Source organism: Hippocampus bargibanti, unplaced genomic scaffold (genome assembly GCF_051943395.1).
Source record: "Hippocampus bargibanti isolate YZ-2025 unplaced genomic scaffold, ASM5194339v1 Contig00139, whole genome shotgun sequence".
NCBI classification, from domain to species: Eukaryota; Metazoa; Chordata; class Actinopteri; order Syngnathiformes; family Syngnathidae; genus Hippocampus; species Hippocampus bargibanti.
In genome coordinates this window covers 41,147-63,422 of record NW_028297012.1, presented here as the reverse complement: position 1 = coordinate 63,422, position 22,276 = coordinate 41,147, and the positions used below count along the sequence as shown (strand labels likewise).

Below are 22,276 nucleotides of genomic sequence, written 5' to 3'. Positions count from 1 at the left end.
TGTTACTTTCAGATCGGGTTTGGTAACAAAGAGATCCTTCAAGTCTTGCCACAGAATCACAATGTTGTGATTTATATCAGGAGTTTGAAGAGGTGGTGCCGTGTAGATATTTTGTCCTTTTTGGATTGTAAAGTAATTATAAAAGAGGACAGAGCGCTAAATACATACGTCTTTAGGAAGGCTACGCACACTGACCAATACTTACTTTTCAATTCTAACCACCCTCTACAACACAAACTAGGTGTTCTCAGAACCCTCCAGCATCAGGCTAAACTAATACCAACAATCGTCGAAGGTAGAGAAAAGTAGTCAAAACATATCAGGAGAGCACTCACACACTGTGGTTACCCTCAGTGGCCTTCTAACAAATGTCAAAGGGAAAGAATAGGGAATGAAACCAACAATTCTGAAGATACAAAAAGGAGAGGAGGAGCAGTACCTTACATTGCAGGAATTTCTGAAAAACTACAAAGAGTCCTTTGGCAAAACAAAATTCCTACTTATTTCAAGCTGCTAAACACTTTAAGGCAAAAAATCCAAACGATGGGCTGCCAAATAAAAAACAAAGTAATGTAGTATATTCAATACATTGTAAAAATGAAAATTGTAAAGAGCAATACATTGGGGAGACTAAACAAATTCTCAAAAAAATAATTTATCAACATCGCAGAGATAATGCTAGTGGTCCGGCACTACATATGCACCTAAAAGCTAGCAACCACTCATTTGACGAAAATGAGGTTAAAATCTTAGCGAAAGAAAATAGATGGTTTGAAAGGGGAGTAAAAGAAGCTATTTTCATAAAACCGCAAAATCCTTCCCTTAACCGTAATGGTGGGGTGAGGTTAAATTTGGATCGTTCGTACAATAGACTGCTTAGGCAACATAGTCTTCATGATGAGGTGATACCAGGGCAAATTGGGCAATCAGGCCATTCGTTAGTCAGGACAATAGAATCAGTGGAGCCGCAGGGATTAGTCCTCTGCTCCCCCCAACCTGAGAGCAGGGACCTATCATAGCAGAGTCCGGCACCGCCACGTCTGGACAGTAGGGACATATAATTTAAAACAGATTCTTATCTTACAGACAGTGTATTGTCGGTGTTCAAATACCTGACATATTTCGGCGTCTACTTCTGCCTTCGTCAGAGTGTCACGGATGTTGTTGTGACGCGCCATTTTCAGCTGGTGTTGCTATGAGGGTGTGACCTACCTGTCAGATCGGAGTAGACGCCGAAACATGTCAGGTATTTGAACACCGACAATACACTATCTGTAAGATAAGAATCTGTTTTAAATTAGATATCAGGTAGACAGGATGAACTTAATACAACTAGTAGGGACATATATATAGGGCCAAAACTACCAGTAAGACTTTAGTTTGCTGACGAAGTTTCTTGGATAAGAAGCGAAACGTCCGACACCTTCAAAGAAGTACAGATGACGGCTGAATAAACCTTTTCATCCATTAAAGATAACTAAATATATTTAAACGGAGAATTTCATCACAACACAAAACTATTAACAAAACTACATTGGAATACAATGGTTACTTCACAATCTTGGTTTCGTTTCTGATTGTCTGGTAGACTGTCCCCCTTGCGCTCAGTGTAAAAAAAAAATATTTGCGTGGCTGCCTGTACAAGTCTCGTCATTCGTGTTTAGGGTTGTGCTGTGCCTATTTCAGCATTTTTGTACATGGACTTTCCTCAACCCAAACTCATCATACAATTTGATTACAGAAAGTAACCCGCACTCGGCATAGAACTGGGGGGGCATTGTTTTTTTTTTTTTGTTTATTCAAGAGGGACACAGGTCTAGTTAAGTACGTTTACGCGTTTGCTCGACACTCTGTTCCTCAGTGCACCATCAGTGCATTTGCAAATTTATCAAAGTAGACAGTTTTAGATGGGATAAAAAGATGTCTATTGTACAGGCCAGGTGGGTTTGCCGATTTTGGTGTATTTGATCAAGGCGCAGCTGGACAAAAGTCAGGCTTCATGGCTTGCTACTGCCCCAAGCTTAAACCTGGGAGGGGTCGTCCACAGGGACCGCAACCTCGTAATAATCCCCATTGACGTTTATGTATGAAGTGTATATTTACCAATAGATTTGTGTGCAGGTTGAAGGTGCATCATTTTCAAAAAGAGGGGTATGAACTTTACGAAAGTAAAAGAAAATATGCAAGTATTGTGGGTTGTGTAAAATGAACCCCCAAGTTGTGTGATTCGGTCAGATTTGCCTTACTTGGATTTGCCCTATGACCACCCTGAAATAATGCAAATAAATAATGTAGGGAGGATTGCTGGCAAATGTGTACAGTAATACCTCGGTTTACAAACCCCTTGGCTTACGAACTTTTCGGTTTACGAACGTTACATTTATGAAAATTTCACCTTGGCATATGAACTTTACTTTGGCATACAAACTTTTTTCGTACACGGAGCTGCCTCAATGAATGATGTGTCGTTCGCGAACGAGCTGTTCTTCTAACAACAAAATGGCAGTGACAGTGTTTTACATCTATTCACTGCCTCCAGTCTTCGGTTAAAGCCACGTGATTGGTCAAGAACGCAGCAGTGAGGGGGGGTGGTTTAAACATTAAAGAGAAAGGCAGACGACAGTGAGACAGTTTCAACTTTGATAGTTCAAAGGCAGAGTGTAGACTGCAAAGTTAATATATCCCATCAATCGGGCTCCACAAACAACCAGCACAAGCCATCTGTACACTTGATGCAAAAAGCTATCTTCTTCTTTTCCTTTCGGCTTTTCCCTTCAAGGGGTCGCCACAGTGAATCAGTAACCTCCATCTTCAGAGGTATGATACGCATGTTTGTTTTGGCCCAGCTTTTACGTCGGATGCCCTTCCTGACACAACCCTCTGTATTTATCCGGGCTTGGGACCGGCACAAGAAGACTTATGTCCCTTTGTGGCTACAGAACAAGCAACACACTCAGTAAAAGGCTCCCAAACACAAAATGGTCATGAGCACAGCAACAATCAAAAAAGCAAAACTATACTCACCATTTGATGACAATGCTCTGATCTTACCATGAAATGGGCATGTCTTTCCCTTACCATGAAATGGCCATGTCTTTCCCTATATTACATTACAAACAAGACTTCAAAGTCTACGTTTACAGCTCATTGAATTATCTACTATTCACTCATTCACCACAGTGACCGAAGGGGCCATGATCAAATTCTATAATAATAATAATAATAATAATAATAATAATAATAATAATAATAATAATAATAATAATAATAATAATAATAATACAGTACTGTATTTAAGGAGACTAAGTATTGTGATGTTCTAACCTGCTCTATATAACACAGCTTGATATATGTAAGAACTAAAAATGAAAAGTTCAATTGACCACAAACACATCATTGGAATAAATTGGAGGTGAATTTATAATAAGCGTGAATCAAAGTAAGAAAAACACTGGGCGACATGAGGGAGGGAGAGAATCCAATTTCTCATTGGGCCCAATTTCTCATTGGGGCCCAGAGGAAAGGAGAAAAAAAGGTGTTAATATCGGGGACAGAGTGGAGTACTGTATATCAAAAGATGTGAGAGAAAGGCGGCCTTTGTTTGACAGGAGGGACATCTGATATAGAATTGGGAGTGAACAGAAAACTACAATTAAAAGCAGCAGAGGTCATAAGATGGAACCGTGGTATAAAAAAAATCTAATTGGAAAATGGGAACAGATGTGCTGTATATGGAAGATATAAAATGCAAATTCATCATCTGGATTTATTTGAAAATTGGGGACATTTTCTCCCCTTTCTCCTAAAACTCCTAAAAAGGCTGTGTCATGATCTAACAGAACATTTTGTCTATCCCGGGTTTCCCAAACTAAGTACGTATTATATTCACGATTTGTGGAAGTAAAGTGCAAAGTTATTTTAGCGACCATCCAGTTTTTGCCATCTGAAAGTCTCGAAAGGGAAGAAAAACAAGATGGAGCATGCTCCACGTGGATTCTTTTGAGGCCATAAAACCCCACGAATTCTTTCAACCAGCCCACAAAGAAAGGTTTCAATATGTAATGGATTGGATTGGGTTGGATTGGATTTGCCTTTATTAGTCCCACAGTGGAGAAATTAATGGATAGCACAACTCTATTTACATCCCATCAACGGGCACAGAACACAATTGATGAGGAACTAGATACAATTATCACAGAGAAAGCACCTACAAGGGATCATTCCTCAAGATGGTGAAAGAAAGTTACGTTCCTCATCAAGAGTTTAATGCTGATGAAACCGGCACTCAATTCCATCAAGCCATCAACGACATCACAAAGGTAAATAAAACAACTTTATTATACAGTACAGTTTATTTCTTTAATTATGATACCATAGCACATTTGTTATACATAAAATAAGGTATATTTTGTGTAGTTTTAAGGCTTAAAATTTTAGAAAGTAGAATATTATGATTTATGGGGACCTGGGAACGAATTATTGTCATTTTAATGGTTTCCTATGGGAAATTAATTTTTGGGATGCACCCTTTTCACCTTACACACTCTGTCTGTGAACCAATTAAGTTCGTAAGCCAAGGTATCCGGCCTTTCATCCGGCCGTGGCACATTTAGACGCAAATGCCTTGTTTCTACCAGGATGACAACTCTTCTGTACGGAAAAGCATTAGAGCTGGGTTCAAATATATATATATTTTTAGAGATGGATTGGATTGGATTGGATTGGATATGCCTTTATTAGTCTCACAGTGGAGAAATTTACATTTCACAGCAGCAAAGTGATGAAAGGAATAGGGGTATTATTATGAGAAAAAAAGTGGCAAACTAGCGAGTTTCAAACTTGCAAATTTGCTACATTTAAAGTCACAAATTTGCTTGATTTAAAGTCACAAAGTTGCTAGATTTAAACGTTAAAAAAAACGTTCAGAGTTTGAGATACATCATTCGGTCGTGTGGTGGATTAGCAGCTGCGCTTCCGTAGCTGACTGATATGGTCTTGTTGAAATGGACGAATTAATCAATTGTTACTTTGAGATCGGGTTTAGTAACAAAGAGACATTGTGATTCTGTGGCAAGACTTGAAGTCTTGCCACAGAATCACAATGTTGTGTTTTATATCCGGAGTTTGAATAAGCGGTGTCGTGTTGACATTTTGTACGTAGTTAGGCCATGAAAACCTGATAAAATAAATGAATTATGATACCTTGTGCAGCTGTAACTGCAACTCCACAGGTTCCCACTTCTGTTCTGCAAATTATCTCGTCACACAAGGCTGCTAACGCTAACCCACTGCACGACCGAATGATATATCTCAAACTCTGAAAGTTTTTTTAAACTTTTAAATCTAGCAGATTTGTGATTTAAATCTAGCAAATTTGCTACTTTGCATCTAACAAATGTGTTACTAAATCGAGCAACTTTGCAAGTTTGGTCTAGAAAATGTGTGACTTTTTTTCTCAGAATAACACCCCATCTCAAAAAGAAAAATTTCAACCTGGCCCTAATGCTCTACCGTACTTGTGTGCCCTTTTTTGCTACATGCTACCATGACATCTGCTTCACTGATGCAGAAATGCTTTTGTCTTCTCCTCAGATACCCAGTCTGAGCCACAGTGTCATATCTCAAACAAGCTTTCGAGCTGAGTACAAGTCCACAGCTGGTCCAACAGTTTTCCAGAAGCCTGTAAAGTTCCAGGTGGACATCACCTACTCAAAGAGTACCAGTGCCACAAAGGAAAATGGCATCTATTCTGTCACCTTCACACTGCTCTCAGGTCAACTACTTAGTGCACTCCACAACATTATTTTATGATGCAATGAGAGTTTATTAAAGTAACCTTACTCTGAAAAGACCTTTGCACTCAAAAGAAAATACATATCATTCATGGAAGGAAAAACTACAACTCAAAGTAAACTAAATTTAGTTCATACAAATGCTATAAAGTATGTGAGGCCCCATTGTACCTCATGTGAAATATTATTTTATTCATTCATTCATTAATTAATTCATTCATTTTATGTTCTGCTTAATTTTGTCACGGTTTGCAAGGTGGTGATGGCGGGTGCGGATCCCAAAAAGCAGGCAGGAGGGAGCAGGAGGGTGTGTTTGACAAAGTGTATGAAAATAAAGTCAACAGGAACAAAATCTAAAACGTTAAAGTCGTTCAAACAGAAAAATACAAAGTATCAAATAAAGACCAAGAGTAAAAGTCTGCTAAGATGAAACAAACACATGCACAGCATACAATGCATGCACAATGCATCCAATTGCATACAATGACCCGACGCCGAATGGTCGCGCCGGGAGTCCTTTTGACTGCCACTGAGTGTAATGACCAGCACCTGCGAGGCTGCAGGCAGGGCTGACAGCGCTACCTGTTGGTCGCCAATCCGAACGTGGCAGTCTGCCACTGATCGGGACGACCAGAACCTGTGCAGGTGCAGGTGCAGGCGCGGCCGACAGCGCCACCTTTTGGTCGCCAACCAGATCATGACAGTACCCCCCCTTCAAGGGACTGCTTCCAGAAGTCCCAACAGTCCCGCAAAATGTCCAACTCGCCAGGGAACAATGGTGGAGACGGTAAACGTTGCCTCTCCAGCATATGATGGGCGGCGGCCTGATGGGAACGGGACTCGGCCTGACGTTGACCTGGACGCGGCACTGATCGTTGTGGGCGTGAGTGCAATCCCTCTCGCACATTCACATGACGACACATGGCTCACCGCGGACGTTGCACTGCCAGGCGCAGAGTGGCACCCCGGACGGCCATATGGGAATAGATCTCGGCCGGACGTTGACGTGGACATGCAAGCGGCACCGCTTGTCGTGGACGTGAGTGTGACCCTTTTCACACACTCACGGGACGAAGCATTGGCTCGACATGGACGTGCACTGCCCAGCACAGGGGAAACGAGACCAGTCCTCAGCCGCTTCGGGATCCAGCGGTGAGTGGGGTATCGGACTGACGTGGACGTGGACGTTGCACGGCTCGTCGTGGATGCAACACAATTCAACATACATGACGACGCGTGGCTAGACGTGGGTGTGCACTGCCAGACACCCAGTGTCACCCTGGACGGCCACCTGGAAAGAGGTCTCGGCTGGACGTTGACGTGGACGTTACGGCTCGTCGAGTGACGTAATTCAAACTTGACGCGGCGCGGGCTAACGTGGACGTTGCGTTGCCAGGTACAAGGTGGAAATGAGACGGTCCGTTGTACCTGCGGGATCTGAGGGTTGGTCGGGTCATTCTGTCACGGTTTGCCAGGTGGTGATGGCAGTTGTGCATCTCAAAAAGCAGGCAGGAGGGAGCAGCAGGTTATATTTGAGAAAATTGTATTAAAATAAAGTCAAGAGGAACAAAATCTAAAACGTTAGTCATTCAAACAGAAAAATACAAAGTATCAAATAAAGACCAAAAGTAAACGTCTGCCAAGATGAAACAAACACATGCACAGCATACAATGCATACACTGCATACAATGACCCAACGCCGAATGGTTGCGCCGGGAGTCCTTTTGACTGCCACTGGTGAGGACGACCAGCACCTGTGCAGGTGCAGGCGGTGCCGACAGCGCCAACCAGATCATGACATCACCATGACGAGTAATGATCCGTTGCTCGCTTTAAAATCATCAATAAACGGTGAACTTGCAGGTTGCCGCATGATGATATCAGAGTGAATTTGCCGTGCAACACACGCACCTTTAATAGCTTCTCTGTTGCAAAGTATAGTAGCAATGGTGGACTTAGCATATCCGTACTGGGCCGCTAAATCAGACAAACGCACACCTCGTTCGTGTTTTTCAATGATCTTCTTCACCACTGTAATTTTGTTTTGTGTCTTCTTCGGCTGAACACGAGCCTGTGGTGGGGTCTTTTTCGGTCCAATAACAGCAAAATTATCTTCGAGAAAATCCTTGGAGACGATCGATGTGTGCACTCAAGAGAAAGCGGGTCTGGAAAGGTAGGCCAGCTGGGGCGCTTTTCGGTCGTGTGCGTTGGTGTTCTTCCGCAGAAGATTACTCCGCCAGCCGTGGTGGGGCGGCGCTCCCTGTGTATCAAGAAAAGTAGTGCATAATCCAACGTTTAATTTTCATAAATTTAACGTTCATAATCCGAAAATTTCATAACGCAAGGTTTTTCTTAACCGAGGCCCCACTGTACCGTATGGCAGGTTTATAAAAACACTCCAAACTCCCTTGCCTTGCTCTAGAATCAAAACAATGGCTTCAAATTTGGAGAAGATGATTTCTTGTTACTCATCCAGTCATGAATATGATTCAAATAGTTCTGAAGAGGAAAGCATAAATGTTTGCAATCGATTGTGTGTGATTGTGAGTGTCAATTTTTCTCTGTCCCTGCAATTCAGTTTGGTTGAGAGTGTACCCTGTTCTGCTACGACAAGACAGCTGGCAAAGTTTCCAACTCTACTGTGACACTCGGATAATAGATACTGTATATCAATGGTTCTATTTCATTATATCCCACACTATTTTATTCTAACCAATGTACTTGTATTGCACATTGATTGTGTCCCCATACAGAAAAATAGTTAGCATCCAGCATAGCACTGGGTTACCTCAAACTCTACTGCCATCCTCCTGTGATCAGGACTTAAAAAAAGAAGCATCCTAATTTTATTTGTCATGTATGCACGTGAAATTTGACCTCTGCATTTGACTTATCATGGGGGTGGTCAAGCAAACACATATTGTTTGTGACATGCACGACAGCAGGGGGCTACTTAAGTGTTCAAGAAACATCTTATTACTTCCGTCTTTTTCTAAATGACACCACAGCCATGTACCCAAAGGTTGTGCTAGGTGGATATGTTTCTTGAAAGAGGTCTAGATACTTACAAACTGCAGTACTTGTTTGATACAAAAACATGTTGCGGAGTAAGAAGGTTTCATTTGGAGTTTGCCAGGGTGTCAAGAGATCCAGATACTTCAGTTTCCTCCTAAATCCCAGCCAAAAAGTCAATGTTTAATTCCCTTAAAGGACAACCGACACCATTTTTTGTTTCCTAACTGACATCAGACAAACGTGTCTAAAACACCCAAAACATGCGGGCTGATATTTTTAGTCAAATGCAAAACACCCATAAAAATGAGTTAAAGTGTCCCAAAACTGCTTCAAAATGACCCCGGAAATTGTGAGTTTCAGAAGTTCCCGCCCCCTTGTTCCTGACGTCACGCCAGGATGTCTTTGCCTTGCTCTAGAATCAGAATCAAATGGCTTCAGATTCGGAGAAGATGCTTTCTTGTTACTCATCCAGTTATGAATATCATTCAAATAGTTCTGAAGACGAAATCATAAATGTTTGCAATCGATTAAAGAAGTACTTGCGTGTCAATTCGAGCCGTCAGGCCTCCAATGTAGCGTCCCAGAAAATGCACAAGATGTCGCCCAAGCTCAGTTGGAAATGGGCTGATTTGTCTGCTGGGAATTTGTGTCAACTAGAATTAAATAGTAATCTTGGTGCAACACACAACGATTCACCATCGCGTTATTTATGTGTTTTCCTTCTAATTTTGCCATCAACACGGATCAACACGAAGTTTTCAGACCAAACAAAGTCAGGGGCGTTTCAGACGGGACATCATGTCAGGCATTGTCATCAACTCTAAAACAAGACTTCCTGAATATTCAGCACAAGTCTTAAAAGGTAAAATATAGCTGTATGTGGTGGAATCTTTGTAAAATACGCTCAGTAGAAGTCATTTGTAGGGATTTTACAAATTATGGACACAACTTGTCCGGAGGCCTCGGTTGTCCTTTAAGACTAATTCAGTAGAAAGTAAAAGTGTGAATGTGTGGTATTCATTTGAATAGAAAGTCAAAGTCTTTCGGAAGTCAATCTTTCAAATCAATAAAACGCTACAGACCGTGTTCCAATTCAGTCGAGATTCCAATCAAGAGTCTGATGTTTTCCTCGCTGTGTCTTTGATGACGTTCCAAATATTATGTGAATAATGTGCTCCATCATCAGGTCCCAGTCGACGTTTCAAGCGTGTGGTGGAGATAATTCAGGCCCAATTGCTAAGATTCAATAAACAGTGAGGCATCCAGCCCCAGATGTCTGGTAAGTTATAAAACTCCCTCTTCTCCTTTATACCCCAAACCTTTTCTACACAGCTCCTTGCTCAAGATCCTGGCATTGATCACAGCCATACTCAGCTTAACCCAATCAGCTCGGCTCAGAGCACTGCTATTGCATACCGCATCCCAAAATGCATGTGGTCGCCAACAAACCATACTCTGCATCCACAGTCAATATGAGGTAGTCACAAGGCTCGCAAAGCGTAAAGGCTCTTCCATCCTCACTGTCTTTCATCCCAGTTGAGCAAAAATCACACAGGCATTTGACGAAGCACGTTTCATGTCTGAATGAGATTTGTCCTTTTTTGTGGTTTATCAACTGGTACCTTAAATAACTACAATAATAAATGATGGTATGCAATCAGACTTTGCTTTGGGCTGCCTGAGGACAGATGGATTTTTGAAGAAAAAAAGTCTCACTTCATGTTCTATGTTTTAGTGTGGCATGGTGGAATTCTCCCCATTTTGTGGCGATTGAGTTATCATGGTTCCGTCTTGTGATGAAACAGAATAAGAACCCAGACAACATTAGAAACACAATGCTTTCTGTGAGTTGCTTAGATTGCTGCCATTGCCATTTCATATGTTTGCCTGGCTGACAGGTCCAAGCTTGAGTGTAATGCTTTTTAAATGAAGCATGGCCTGTGATGTATTATTAACATATGTCAAGAATCTCAATCCAATGTGTCCACGCTGGACATGAGGGTCTGTTATAACAGTAAGAAGACAAATGTCTTTCAAGCGCAGAAACATTGACCACATTGAATTTCCCAGTAGACTATCCTCCCCAAGCTTTGAGTTCGTGAAAACTAACTTGATACCTGAGAAGAGTGAAATATTTTTTTATCTTTTTGTATTTGTTTGTGTATACATACACAGTATTGTGAGTATACATTGTGTACATAGTGCTTTTTGGTTCCATTATAAAACACGCGAAAAATACTCCATATATCAATTTTCTGATTTGCTTCTTGTGCTAACCAGCCTGCTTAAAGGCCACCCATCTACTAAGCATGTATAGCTAAAAATCTCAACGCCACATTGTAATCTTAAATTTAAATTGCAACATCGTGTATGCAATAAAATACATCCTAATCTACAAAGCTAACAAAACTGTTAATATAAAATACAAACGCCCAACACATGACACAGCAAAAGCCCAACACATTACACAAACACAACAGTCATGGAATCCGAACCACTTTTCTCTCATTTGCTTTGTTGTTTAACGCAGTTTGAGATGAAAGAGGAGTCAAAGTGTCCTTTCACCACTGTATCACAGAATCAAAATGAGCATATTTTGGCCACAAGCTAAGTTTCAAAGTAAACAAGAAGCTATAACATCCACTGAGAAGAAAAAAAAGGAGAAGAAAAAAAGAGAGTGGCTCACTTCTCCTGTCTCGTGTAAATCCATTTCATTTCCAAGTGGCGACTCTCAGTTCCAAATACGCATCTGCACTCCGTGTCACGTTCCGAACGAGGCAGAGAGCAACCGACTCGTCGGAACGAAATTTAATGTTTGGATCCCCAAGCAGGCGACAGAGACAGAGGTCCGATAATCTTTAATAAGAGACAACACAAAGCGCTGGTCCCAAAAGGAGGACCAGGGGAATAATCACAAATAAAGAACACCAAAAAACTCGGAGGAGGGGGGCAATGGGGAACCCGACCCACGTACGACGCCAATCGAGAAAAGCAACTCGCACACGGTGGTGCAGAAAAGTTCACAATCCGGAAAGATAACACTACTTGAGGGACGTGGGGGGTGAACCTCGGGCCGGGTTAAACACGAGCACCGAAGATATCGAAAGTCCAGGGTACTGGATGACTCTGGAGAGCAATAAAAGAACAAGCACAACAGGAGCACCATAAATCAGCCATCACGGACCACTGCAAAAGAGAAAATCACATCATGGACTGGGAGAAGGCCAGAGTCATCCACACCGAAGAAAACAAACATCAGCGCTGGATCAGGGAGGCCATTGAAATCCGGAAGCGAGGACCAAGGACCATCAACAGGGATGAGGGAGCTTACATGCTCTCTACTACCTGGAGCAGTATCCTGGAGGGACGAGCGGACAGCGGGGGGCCTGGCTTGCCTGTCAGATCAGACAGGTAGGTCACACCCTCATAGCAACACCAGCTGAAAATGGTGCGTCACAACAACATCCGTGACACTCTGACAAAGGCGGAAGTATACGCCGAAACATGTCAGGTATTTGAACACCTACAATACACTGTCTGTAAATAAAGAATCTGCTTTAAATTAAAACTAAAAACATATTCTCGCTTTTTCGCTGTTCATTTCCTGTTTCTGCGGCAGTTGGCTCGCTTTTTCGCTGTTCATTTCCTGTTTCTGCGGCAGTTGGCGCAAAGCGCAATTTTGATTGGATGATACTGACCTATGCCGTTGATGTCGAAACAGGTAAACACCCCCTTTTAAATAAGCCTGACGAGTTAAAAAAATGAAGAGTAACGTACACTTCAGGTTGAAGGATTCCCTTTGTGGAGAGAAAACGTTCTGCCATGATTCTAATTTGCAATGAAACAATACCATGAATGAAACAGTTGAATATCAGTGGCACTTTGACAAGCCCCATGCTAACGTTAGCATCAATATACTTCTGTGAGAGACAGCAGAAAGCAAGCGTGCAAGCTAAGGAGCAGTGTACAGGCGAGCTAGCAGTAGCTTCGCCTATGGACTGTAAGTTGACTTTCATTCTGATTGTTTGGCTTTTTTTACCAATAATGAGGAACGGAAAATGATTCATATTAATGGTGAGTATTATCACAAAGTTTTTTTTTTAATCATATATTCTGACAGTTGGTTGAAATCACGTGCGTGCCTATGTGTGTGTGTGTGTGGCTCTCACTGAAAAACATTTCTAAATATTTTACTTTTATGGCTCTCTCAGTCAAGAAGGTTCCCGACCCCTGACCTAGAATAACATGCATAGTAAAAGGGCCCTATCAAAATATATTTGACCAGATAAAAGAAAGAATACATCAAAACAATGGCAGATATCTTCAAAATTTGTTCATTTAAATACCAAGTCAATTGACAAGATTGTGTCAGTGCTAAGATATGTGTACCTGTGCAAACCTTGCATGGTAATCATTTACACCATGTTGTACGTCACTTCTCATCAGCTTTCCATTTGAAAAATACAAGCAGTGAAACATGATGTGTCATGCAAGTCTGTGTTTCTGGAGAATTAACATGGTAAGTGAATCACAACAACAAGGCGACAAGATAGATATTTGGAGACCAACCCAAAAGCATCTAAGTAAATGCATTTATTTGTCGGTTGTACTGATGCATGTTCTCTCCACTTTTGACTGTGTTACTGCACTTACCAATTGCCTTTGTCTTAATGGATGAGTGTTGTTGTGATGGAAGTAAGATGGCAAGCTAATAGGAGCTTTGGAAGACGTTTCTACAATGAAAAACAGTTTAAAAAACCTTAAAATCAGACTTGTGGTTGTTACAAAGTCTGTAGGTAAAATACTCAAAACACAGTCAATGGAATAACTTAAAACAATAGAAATGAATTTAAAAAATACATTTATGCAATATTATCAACATGCGATACAAGACATTCCTTCGCCTTGGTATTTTGTATACAGGAGGTCAAGAGTTTTTCCCTCTTGTTACATAGTCTAGATGTTCTTTGAATTTGCTTATGTATTAGAGAGATGTACAAGAAACATCTTTAGTGTCTAATGTCAGGTCGCCAGAATCTCGAAAATTTAATAATGTACTACAGTGTCTGAAACTCATGACAAAAAGTTAGCGGACACCAGGGCAGACAACTCTGAAAAGTTGCCTGCCCGGTCATTTTGCACAATGCAATGTTTCCGTTGTCTGCTACAACCCACGTGAACTCCTCTTTCCTCGATGCTTTTAATGTACGTTCAATTTCTAAGCTCCTTTCAAAACTCTCAAGGACACGGGATACATTTTGTAGCATCATAAATGTTAGCTTATTTTGAATCTTTCTTCTGGGGCTGAGGTTCTGCGCATCTACTTTGGAAAATGATATGCAAATGCATGACCTTATAATGCTCGGGAAAGTCCAAAGCATGAAGCAGGATTCTGATTGACTGCCGTGCAGATTTCGAAATCGGAATAATTTATTCCGATTTCGAAATCTTCGTTCAAACGTTTGCTTTATTGAAATAGGCAAATATTAGATTTGAAGAAAAAAACTTTTATTTTATTTTATTTATTTTTTTCAGAAAAGTTGTCCGCCACCTGGGCGGAGACATTTTGTAAGTTGTACGCACAACGTAAAAGTTGCACGCCCCGGGCATCCGGGCGGACAACCTTTTTTTTTACTCACTGGGGACAACTTTGAATGCAATAAGATTTCCAAACAAGCGGCAACTAAAAGTGGTGTCAATCAAAGCCTAGTAATTCACAAATGTGTGTCTTATTTATTCTTTTCTCACTTTCCAGAATTAGTCAAAATAACCAGCGGTGCAATAAATGATCCACATCTAAATGTACCAATTACAGAGGTGGCTGTATAGCCAAATGGGTTGTGCGGTTGTTCTGTGGGCCACTGTCATGAGTTGTCTTCCACTGTGCCAATTAGCTCTCCATCGCAGCAGAAGAAAATAAGACTCTGATGCAACCAATTTGACATGCATTTCTCACCAAGGTTTACAACATCCAATATCTGCTCTCTATGGACAAGTGTCTTCACTCATCTTTTAGAGTGCTTTCAATCAGTGACCTAGTAATTGAACTGCACTTCATTACTAATCATTTCTCAAATCTCTATTCACTCTTCTTGTATTTTGAGGATGTTACAATTTTGGGAGGGGGTTTACCAACGTGAACGTCTCACAAATGTATATAGGAACAAATATATATTTGATAAAACATTTTATTACAGAAGGTGCAAGACTGACAAAGGACAAATTTGGTTGCTGGTACTCAGAATTAGAAAGAATCAAAATGAACAAGAATCAGAAGGCAGGGAGAATATAGCTTGAATCACCTGTCGGAAAAATACAATGAAATCCATGGGGAAATACAAATGCAATGCAATGCAATGCAATGCAATACAATACAATACAATACAATACAATACAATACATAATAATACATACATTTAATATCTAAGCGCCTTTCAAAACTTTCAGTGTCACTTTACAGCTTAAAATGTAATGTATTATTATTATTATTATTATTATTATTATTATTATTATTATTATTATTATTATTACAGTCACAGAAGTTTTTCTGTGGATGAGCAACGGCAGCCACACGCGCCAGCGTTCACTCAACCCGGAAGTAACTCAAACAGATAGAAAGATAGCTGTCTAGCTAATAGATTGCTAACAGATAGCTATTACATTGCTAGCTAGATAGCTAGCCAGCCGGCTAGACAGCTAGTAGATAGCCAGTCCGTGGGCCAAACGAGCATCATCATCACCATCATCGTTGATTGCAACTAATACTTGCGCAAAGTATCTGGCTGGCTATCTATTTGCGATCTGGCTAGCTATTTGGATAGCTATCTAGTAGCTATCTAATGGATATTGATTTATATCGCGCTTTAAGAACAGCTGAAGCTGCAACAAAGCACTTAACATGGACAGGCATTCATATACAGGAAATAAAGAAACCCTCCAGCATAGGGCTAAATTAATACCAACTAGCATTGAAGGTAGAGAAAAGGAGTCTAAACATATCAGGAGCGCACTCACTAACTGTGGGTACCCTCAGTGGTCATTTAACAAATGTCAGAAAGAAAGAATAGGGAATGAAACCAATAATTCTCAAGATACAAAAAGGAGAGGAGTAGCAGTACTTTTCATTGCAGGAGTTTCTGAAAAATTACAAAGAGTCCTTTGGCAACATAAAATTTCAACTTATTTCAAACCTATAAACACGTTAAGGCAAAAATTAGTGCATCCAAAAGATAGGGTACCAAATGAAAAACAAAGTAATGTAGTTTATTCCATACATTGTAAGAATGAAAATTGTAAAGAGCAGTACATTGAGGAGACTCAACAAATGCTCAAAGAAAGACTTTATCAACATCGCAGGGATAATACAAGTGGGCCTCAATCGGCAGTACATTTGCACCTAAAAGCTAGCAACCACTCATTTGACGACAATGAGGTTAAAATCTTAGCGAAAGAACATAGATGGTTTGAAAGGGGGGTAAAAGAAGCGATTCTTATAAAACAACAAAATCCTTCTTTAAACCGGTCTGGTGGGGTGAGGTTCAATTTGGATCGTTCATACAATAGCCTGCTTAGGCAAAACAGGTTAGGCAACATTCGTTATGCTGATGAGGTGATACCGGTGGGAGTGGGGGAAATAGGCCAGTCGTTAGTCAGGAATGTAGGAACAATCAGTGGGGCAACAGGGAGGGGTCCTCTGCTCCCCCCAACCTGAGAGTAGTGACCTATCATAGCTGTGTCCGGCGCCGCCATGCCTGGACATTAGGGATATATAAATAGGGCCGATACGACCAGTCAGACTTTAGTTCGCTGACGAAGCCTCTTGGATAGGAGGCGAAACGTCCGAAACCTTCAAAATTGTACAGATGACGGCTGAAGAAACCTTCTCATCGATGGACCACTCCTGTACGACTGAGAGCTTACACAGACGTACAGGAAATAAAGCACTCCCAAAGTTAGTAGAAAGCACCAGGGACTGAAACAAGATCAAGTCGGAATCATGCCGAGTCGAATGCCAAGGAGTATAAGTACATTTTTAGATGGGTTTTAAAGATGCGCAGTGAGGGGGCTAGCCGAATGGCAGCAAAAAAACATTCTCATTTTTTAAGAAACAATTGAATATGTCTGCAAAGTGTAACAACAATTCGTTGCAGCAAACTGTTGTTATTATTTGAATGTAATGGATAATGGAAATTATATCAGAGCTGTTGAGGCACATTGGAAATCTTCAAAGCAAAAAATAACAAGTAGAAACTAGTAAGAAATATTGTGCAAGTCTGTTCTCTTTGTTTTCTGTGTGATACCGTACAATATCGAAATAGCACAGGATTGGTTGTGCAGTAACGAAAGAAAATATAAAATGTTTGTTTGTTTTATCCCACGATCCTAATGAGGATTAAGCGGTCTGGAAAATGGATGGGTGTTTGTTTTATGTATGAATATTTTTTTTTTTTATTAAAATCATTGACATATTAGAAAAATACATTTTTGTGAAATACTGTTTTTTCATTTGCAATTTAGAAATATCATGCTCCAATTAATGTATTTTGGTTTATTTCAATCACTTTTGTGTGCCCATCCATTTTAGAATGTGGCCCCCCTTTCAGACACAAGGGTGGCAACTCGCCGCATTTTTTAATTTCCTGATACAAGGGCTAGGAGAAAGGCGACCCACCTACAGAAACAATAAATTCATAAATTAAGATTTATATTCATGCGCTTCAAAATGAGCAAAATGTAATGTCATGAATTATTCACAATTAAGTTGATGATTTTGACAGTTCTACGTAACACGTCATGGAAAATACTTCTTTTGAATATGGTCCAAATTTCGTCATTTACAGTATTTCCTTTTTTTAAGTGAAAAAAATTGACCAGCCAGACCATTCTGATGATGTGCTTCATCCGAGAGCATCTTATAATAATAATAATACATTACATTTTAAGCGCCTTTCAAAGCTCTCAAGGACACTTTACAGTCACGGACAAACATAGGTACTATAATAAATAAAATATAATCACAAATAGAATGCAATAAATAAAATACAATTATAAATAGAAACAAGAGAGAGAGAGCGACACAGAAAATGCAATTTTAAATAGGTGGGTTTTGAGATGGAACTTGAAGGTGGGAAGACAATCGATGTTACAAATGTTGGGAGGAAGTAAGTTCCAAAGTTTGGGGGCAGAGCAGTTGAAGGCTCTGTCACCCATCGTGCTGAGACGGGCAGTGGTGGGGCACACAGAGGTGGAGGGAGGAATAGGATCTAAGGGAACGAGAGGGAATAGAAATTCGAAGAAGGTCAGATAGGTATGGAGGGGCTCGGTTATGGATAGCTTTAAATGTATAAAGAAGAATTTTAAAGTTGATTCTATATTTGACCGGGAGCCAGTAGAGCTCTTGGAGGACAGGGGTGATGTGGTGAAAGGATGAGGTTCTGGTGATGATCCGTGCTGAAGAATTCTGGAGGAGTTGAAGTTTGTGGAGAAGTTTCTGAGGGACACCAAAGAGAAGTGAATTGCAATAGTCAATCCGGGAGGTGACAAGACTATAAACGAGGATAGCAGTGGTGTGAGGAGTGAGAGACGGGCGAAGACGATTGACTCTGAAATTAAATCCTGGTTTACCCATAACTGCCTCAAATTTAACAGTGAAAAACTGAAATTTGAGAATATTTTATGCCTTCTTAAGGATGTGTCAGAGATATGACAGTCAGACACCGTGGACAGAGACTCGGAACCAGAAAGATTGTCCCCACTGCCGGCAGGAGACGCAGTCATCAAATGACATACGTCTGAATTCTGCGCCCCTCTGCCAAGCTTTTTATTGAGAGTATATGTAAATTAAAATGATTAAAGTCCATGAACTGCTAAATTTGTAATCTGGCGCTTGTGCAGGATGTTTAAGCCGTAAATAACTTTGGTGAAAAAGTCGTATCCCAATCCCTAAATTCTGGCTGGACCTTCTAGATGGAGCCAACAGTTCACCTTGCCGTGTCTGTTTCACTCAGATTTACTGTGGCCATCTGCGCTTTGACTGTGGGCCCATTGTTTAGTTGGTCAGCAAAGCATGGCACTTTTAAACATGATAAATTCTTATTCTCCATCAGAATGTCACATTTTTCGTGACACTGTCTCTGTGTCATTATTTTGGATGTAGATTGTGGTGGCAGATTTTTTTAAGTTGAATTGCATAGGCAAAACATAAATAAATAAATAAATAAATAAATAAATAAATAAATAAACCAAGAGCGGATGTGTGACCATCACAAGCCAGTCGGATGCAATATACTCACACGTCCCTCTCAGATGTGCAAGAGTCTCATTTTCCCCAGCTCCACTGTTCCTCTCATCCCTCTCCTCATGTAATAATCCCATTGCTCATCTGTTTTTTGTTCTCTCTCTCTGTTTTTTTTTCTGTTCTTTATCCATCTTTTTAGGCAGCCCGTTGAGTAACTTCTTTGACATAATTAAACAGTTTTTTTTCAGACGACAAGAACACCCAAGCATCCCACTCCCCCGGCGCTCCTGTTGAGTCTAGCTCCCCCGCCAAGCATGCGCCTGGCAGAAGGTCCCACCAGCCCCCGCCCAATGACTCAAAATGCCCCAATGGCAAAGACCAAACAAAGATGGCTACCAGGACACAGGAGCAACCTTAAGGAGTAGTAGCTGTGCATGTCTAGAAAAGAAAGGTTGTTAATGTGTCAGGAAACAAAATGGAGAGCTGCTTCTGTTACCCTTTAGATGGGACACATCACTCAAATATGTTTTCTTTCCCTCTGGATTTTATACAGGATTATGGGAATGGCTATTTCAATTAATTTGGAGCAATTGTACCACAGCTGTGTTGGCTCTGCCTTCTGCCATACTTTCACCCTGGGTGGTGTGTTCCTCCCATATTTGATAATAATAATAATAATAATAATAATAATAATAATAATAATAATAATAATAATAATAATAATAATAATAATAATAATAATAATAAAATGGCGTCTGCTACACGGGAGCTGGTCACGTAACCAAGACACGTGACCAACTCACGTGACCAAGTTGACCAATGGCACGACCGATACAGCGACCGATACAGCGACCGATACAGATTTCGATAATTGTGGTACTGTATAGAAACCCCTAAGCAAATATCTATTCACCGTAAGTATCTTTTGTATCGATATAAACATAGCAAAATGTCCGGCGGGAGATGAAAAAGAGCACCGTTGTAACCGGATTATCGTAAAAACCACGAATCGTACTAAACTGAACGAATTATACATAAAAAGACTAGAAATGTGCACGGGAAATGAAAATAGTGTCGTAATAAGCAGTATTATAAATATAAACGATATCGATATAACGAGACTTTACTGTAATAATAATAATAATAATAATAATAATAATAATAATAATAATAATAATAATAATAATAATAACAATACATTTCATTTACAAGCACCATTCAAAACTCTCAAGGACACTTTACAGTCACATGATATTTTTTCTGGGGGTGAGCAGCGGCAGCCACACGCAGCAGCGTTCACTCAACCCGGAAGTAGCACAAAGTAAAAAAAAAAAAAAGTAAAAAATACTAAATAACACATAATATGACAACACAGAGACACAGAGAGTCATTTATTCTTCTGCACTTTCGTACCCTCTTTGTGACATGAAACAGTTTTAGATGAAAGAGGAGAGGATCAAAGCGTCCTTTTCACGAGTGGAACAGGGACATCGTGGTGGAATGTGCAGTTCTACTACAAGCTAAATGTTGAAAGCAAACAGGAAGCTGTAGCATCCATTGACGAAAAGAGATTGTCTCACATCTCCTGTCCCACATAAATCCACTTCAATTCTACATACGCATCGGCGCTTGTCTCTGTCACCAGGGATCATCCACAGTAACTATTAACCTCGGCACCTCCTTGAGAACGGCCTACAGCGGCAAGGCTGGTTGCGGCCCTCCGTCACCATCAGCATCTGCAGAAAACTCTGAGCACCCTCCCTCACTTGGCTCCACTTTCCACTCTGCAAGCCCATTGCCACTTCAGTCCCACACCACCCCAGGCCAAACTCTTCCTGGAAGAGTTGTAAGAGGAAAAAAAGAAAGAAATAGTAGCCTTAAGACAGTTTGTCCATTCGCACCCATCTTCGACTTCATTTTTCCTTCAGTTCCTCTCATGTGTACATGAAAACACATAGATGTGAAGAAAACAAAAGTGTGGTATGTATTAACAAACAACAGAAAGGGGAAGGAAGCAGGAGGAGGTTGGTTAGACGGTGAGATTCTTTCTCAAGATCACTTTCTTTTTATTTTTAAGCTTTGGGTCATTTGTTTCGAATGCGGGCCAAACGTGCACGGCATTAAATTAATTATCTTATGTTGTACAAATTAAATGTTGTTTTGTAGCTTCATAAACTGTTGTTGTGATATGTTTTTCGAATAATTTGGAGATGTTCTCTTCTCAGTAGTGAAGGCCTGGTCACATTTGGAACACATCTATTAGAAAACATTGAATCCATAAGTCATTTTCTAACATTTGAAATTGCAAAGATGATGTTTGAAGGGCGGGAGGGGGAGGGGGTTAGAGTTTGTTGTCCATTGGAAAACATTGTATCTCAAGAGTTAAAGGACAACCACTTTTTTGTTTCTTAACTGACATTCAAAGTGATGCCGGTTGCCCCTGACCGAGAAAGCGACACACAATGCATTATGGGTACTTTGTTTGGTCTGAAAACATCGTGTTGATGGTGAAATTAGAAGGAAAACATAAATAATGCGATGGTGAATCATGTGTTGCACCAAGACTACTATTTGATACTCGTTGACACAAATTCCCAGCAGACAAATCAGCCCATTTCCAACTGAGCTTGTGCGCCATCTTGTACATTTTCTGGGAGCCTCATTGGAGTCCAGATGCCTCAAAATGATACGGAAGTAATGCTTTTATTGATTGCAAACATTTATGTTTGCCTCTTCAGAACTATTTGAATTATATTCATAACTGGATGAGTAACAAGAAAGCATCTTCTCCAAATCTGAAGCCATTGTTTCGATTCTAGAGCAAAGGAAGACGTCCTGGCATGATGTCATGAACAGGGGGGCAGGACCTTCTGAAACTCGCAATTTCCATCATTTTTATTGGTGTTTTGCATTTGACTAAAAATAGTTTTGGGTATTTTAGATGCTATAAAACGTTTTTCTGATGTCAGTTAGGAAACAAAAAATTGGTGTCGGTTGACCTTTAAGCCCATTTGAAATGTGTTTTTTTTTCTGACACGTTTAAACAACTGTATTTATTTTTATACTTTATTGTTGTTCTTAATGTATTCTCTTTTATTTATTAAATACGTCAAAGCGTTTTTGGTCCTGTTACTGTGTTTGCTTTTGCTGTGGTTACGTTATATGGCTGCAGATATATTTTGTGGAATTCAATTTGTTGTCTTTCTCTGGTGATCCCGCTCATTTGTTATA

General features: G+C 40.4%; 1 protein-coding gene across 7 annotated transcripts in view; it reads left to right on the top strand.

Moving 5' to 3' along the window:
- Positions 1-22,048, top strand: part of LOC148881250 (serine/threonine-protein kinase BRSK2-like) — a 32,583-nt gene extending 10,535 nt beyond the window's left edge. For 3 of the 7 annotated variants that reach the window (XM_088989400.1, XM_088989395.1, XM_088989399.1), the window contains exons 4-5: positions 5,593-5,773; positions 6,049-7,722. In XM_088989400.1, the coding sequence (XP_088845526.1) occupies positions 5,593-5,773; positions 6,049-6,149 (282 nt within the window). In that variant the 3' untranslated portion in view covers positions 6,150-7,722. Of the gene's footprint in view, positions 1-5,592; positions 5,774-6,048; positions 7,723-9,994; positions 10,088-19,282 lie in introns of those variants that run through there. The other 4 variants (XR_016114048.1, XM_088989398.1, XM_088989396.1 and 1 more) reach the window with 4 other exon arrangements.
- The last annotated feature ends 228 nt before the right edge of the window (positions 22,049-22,276 follow it).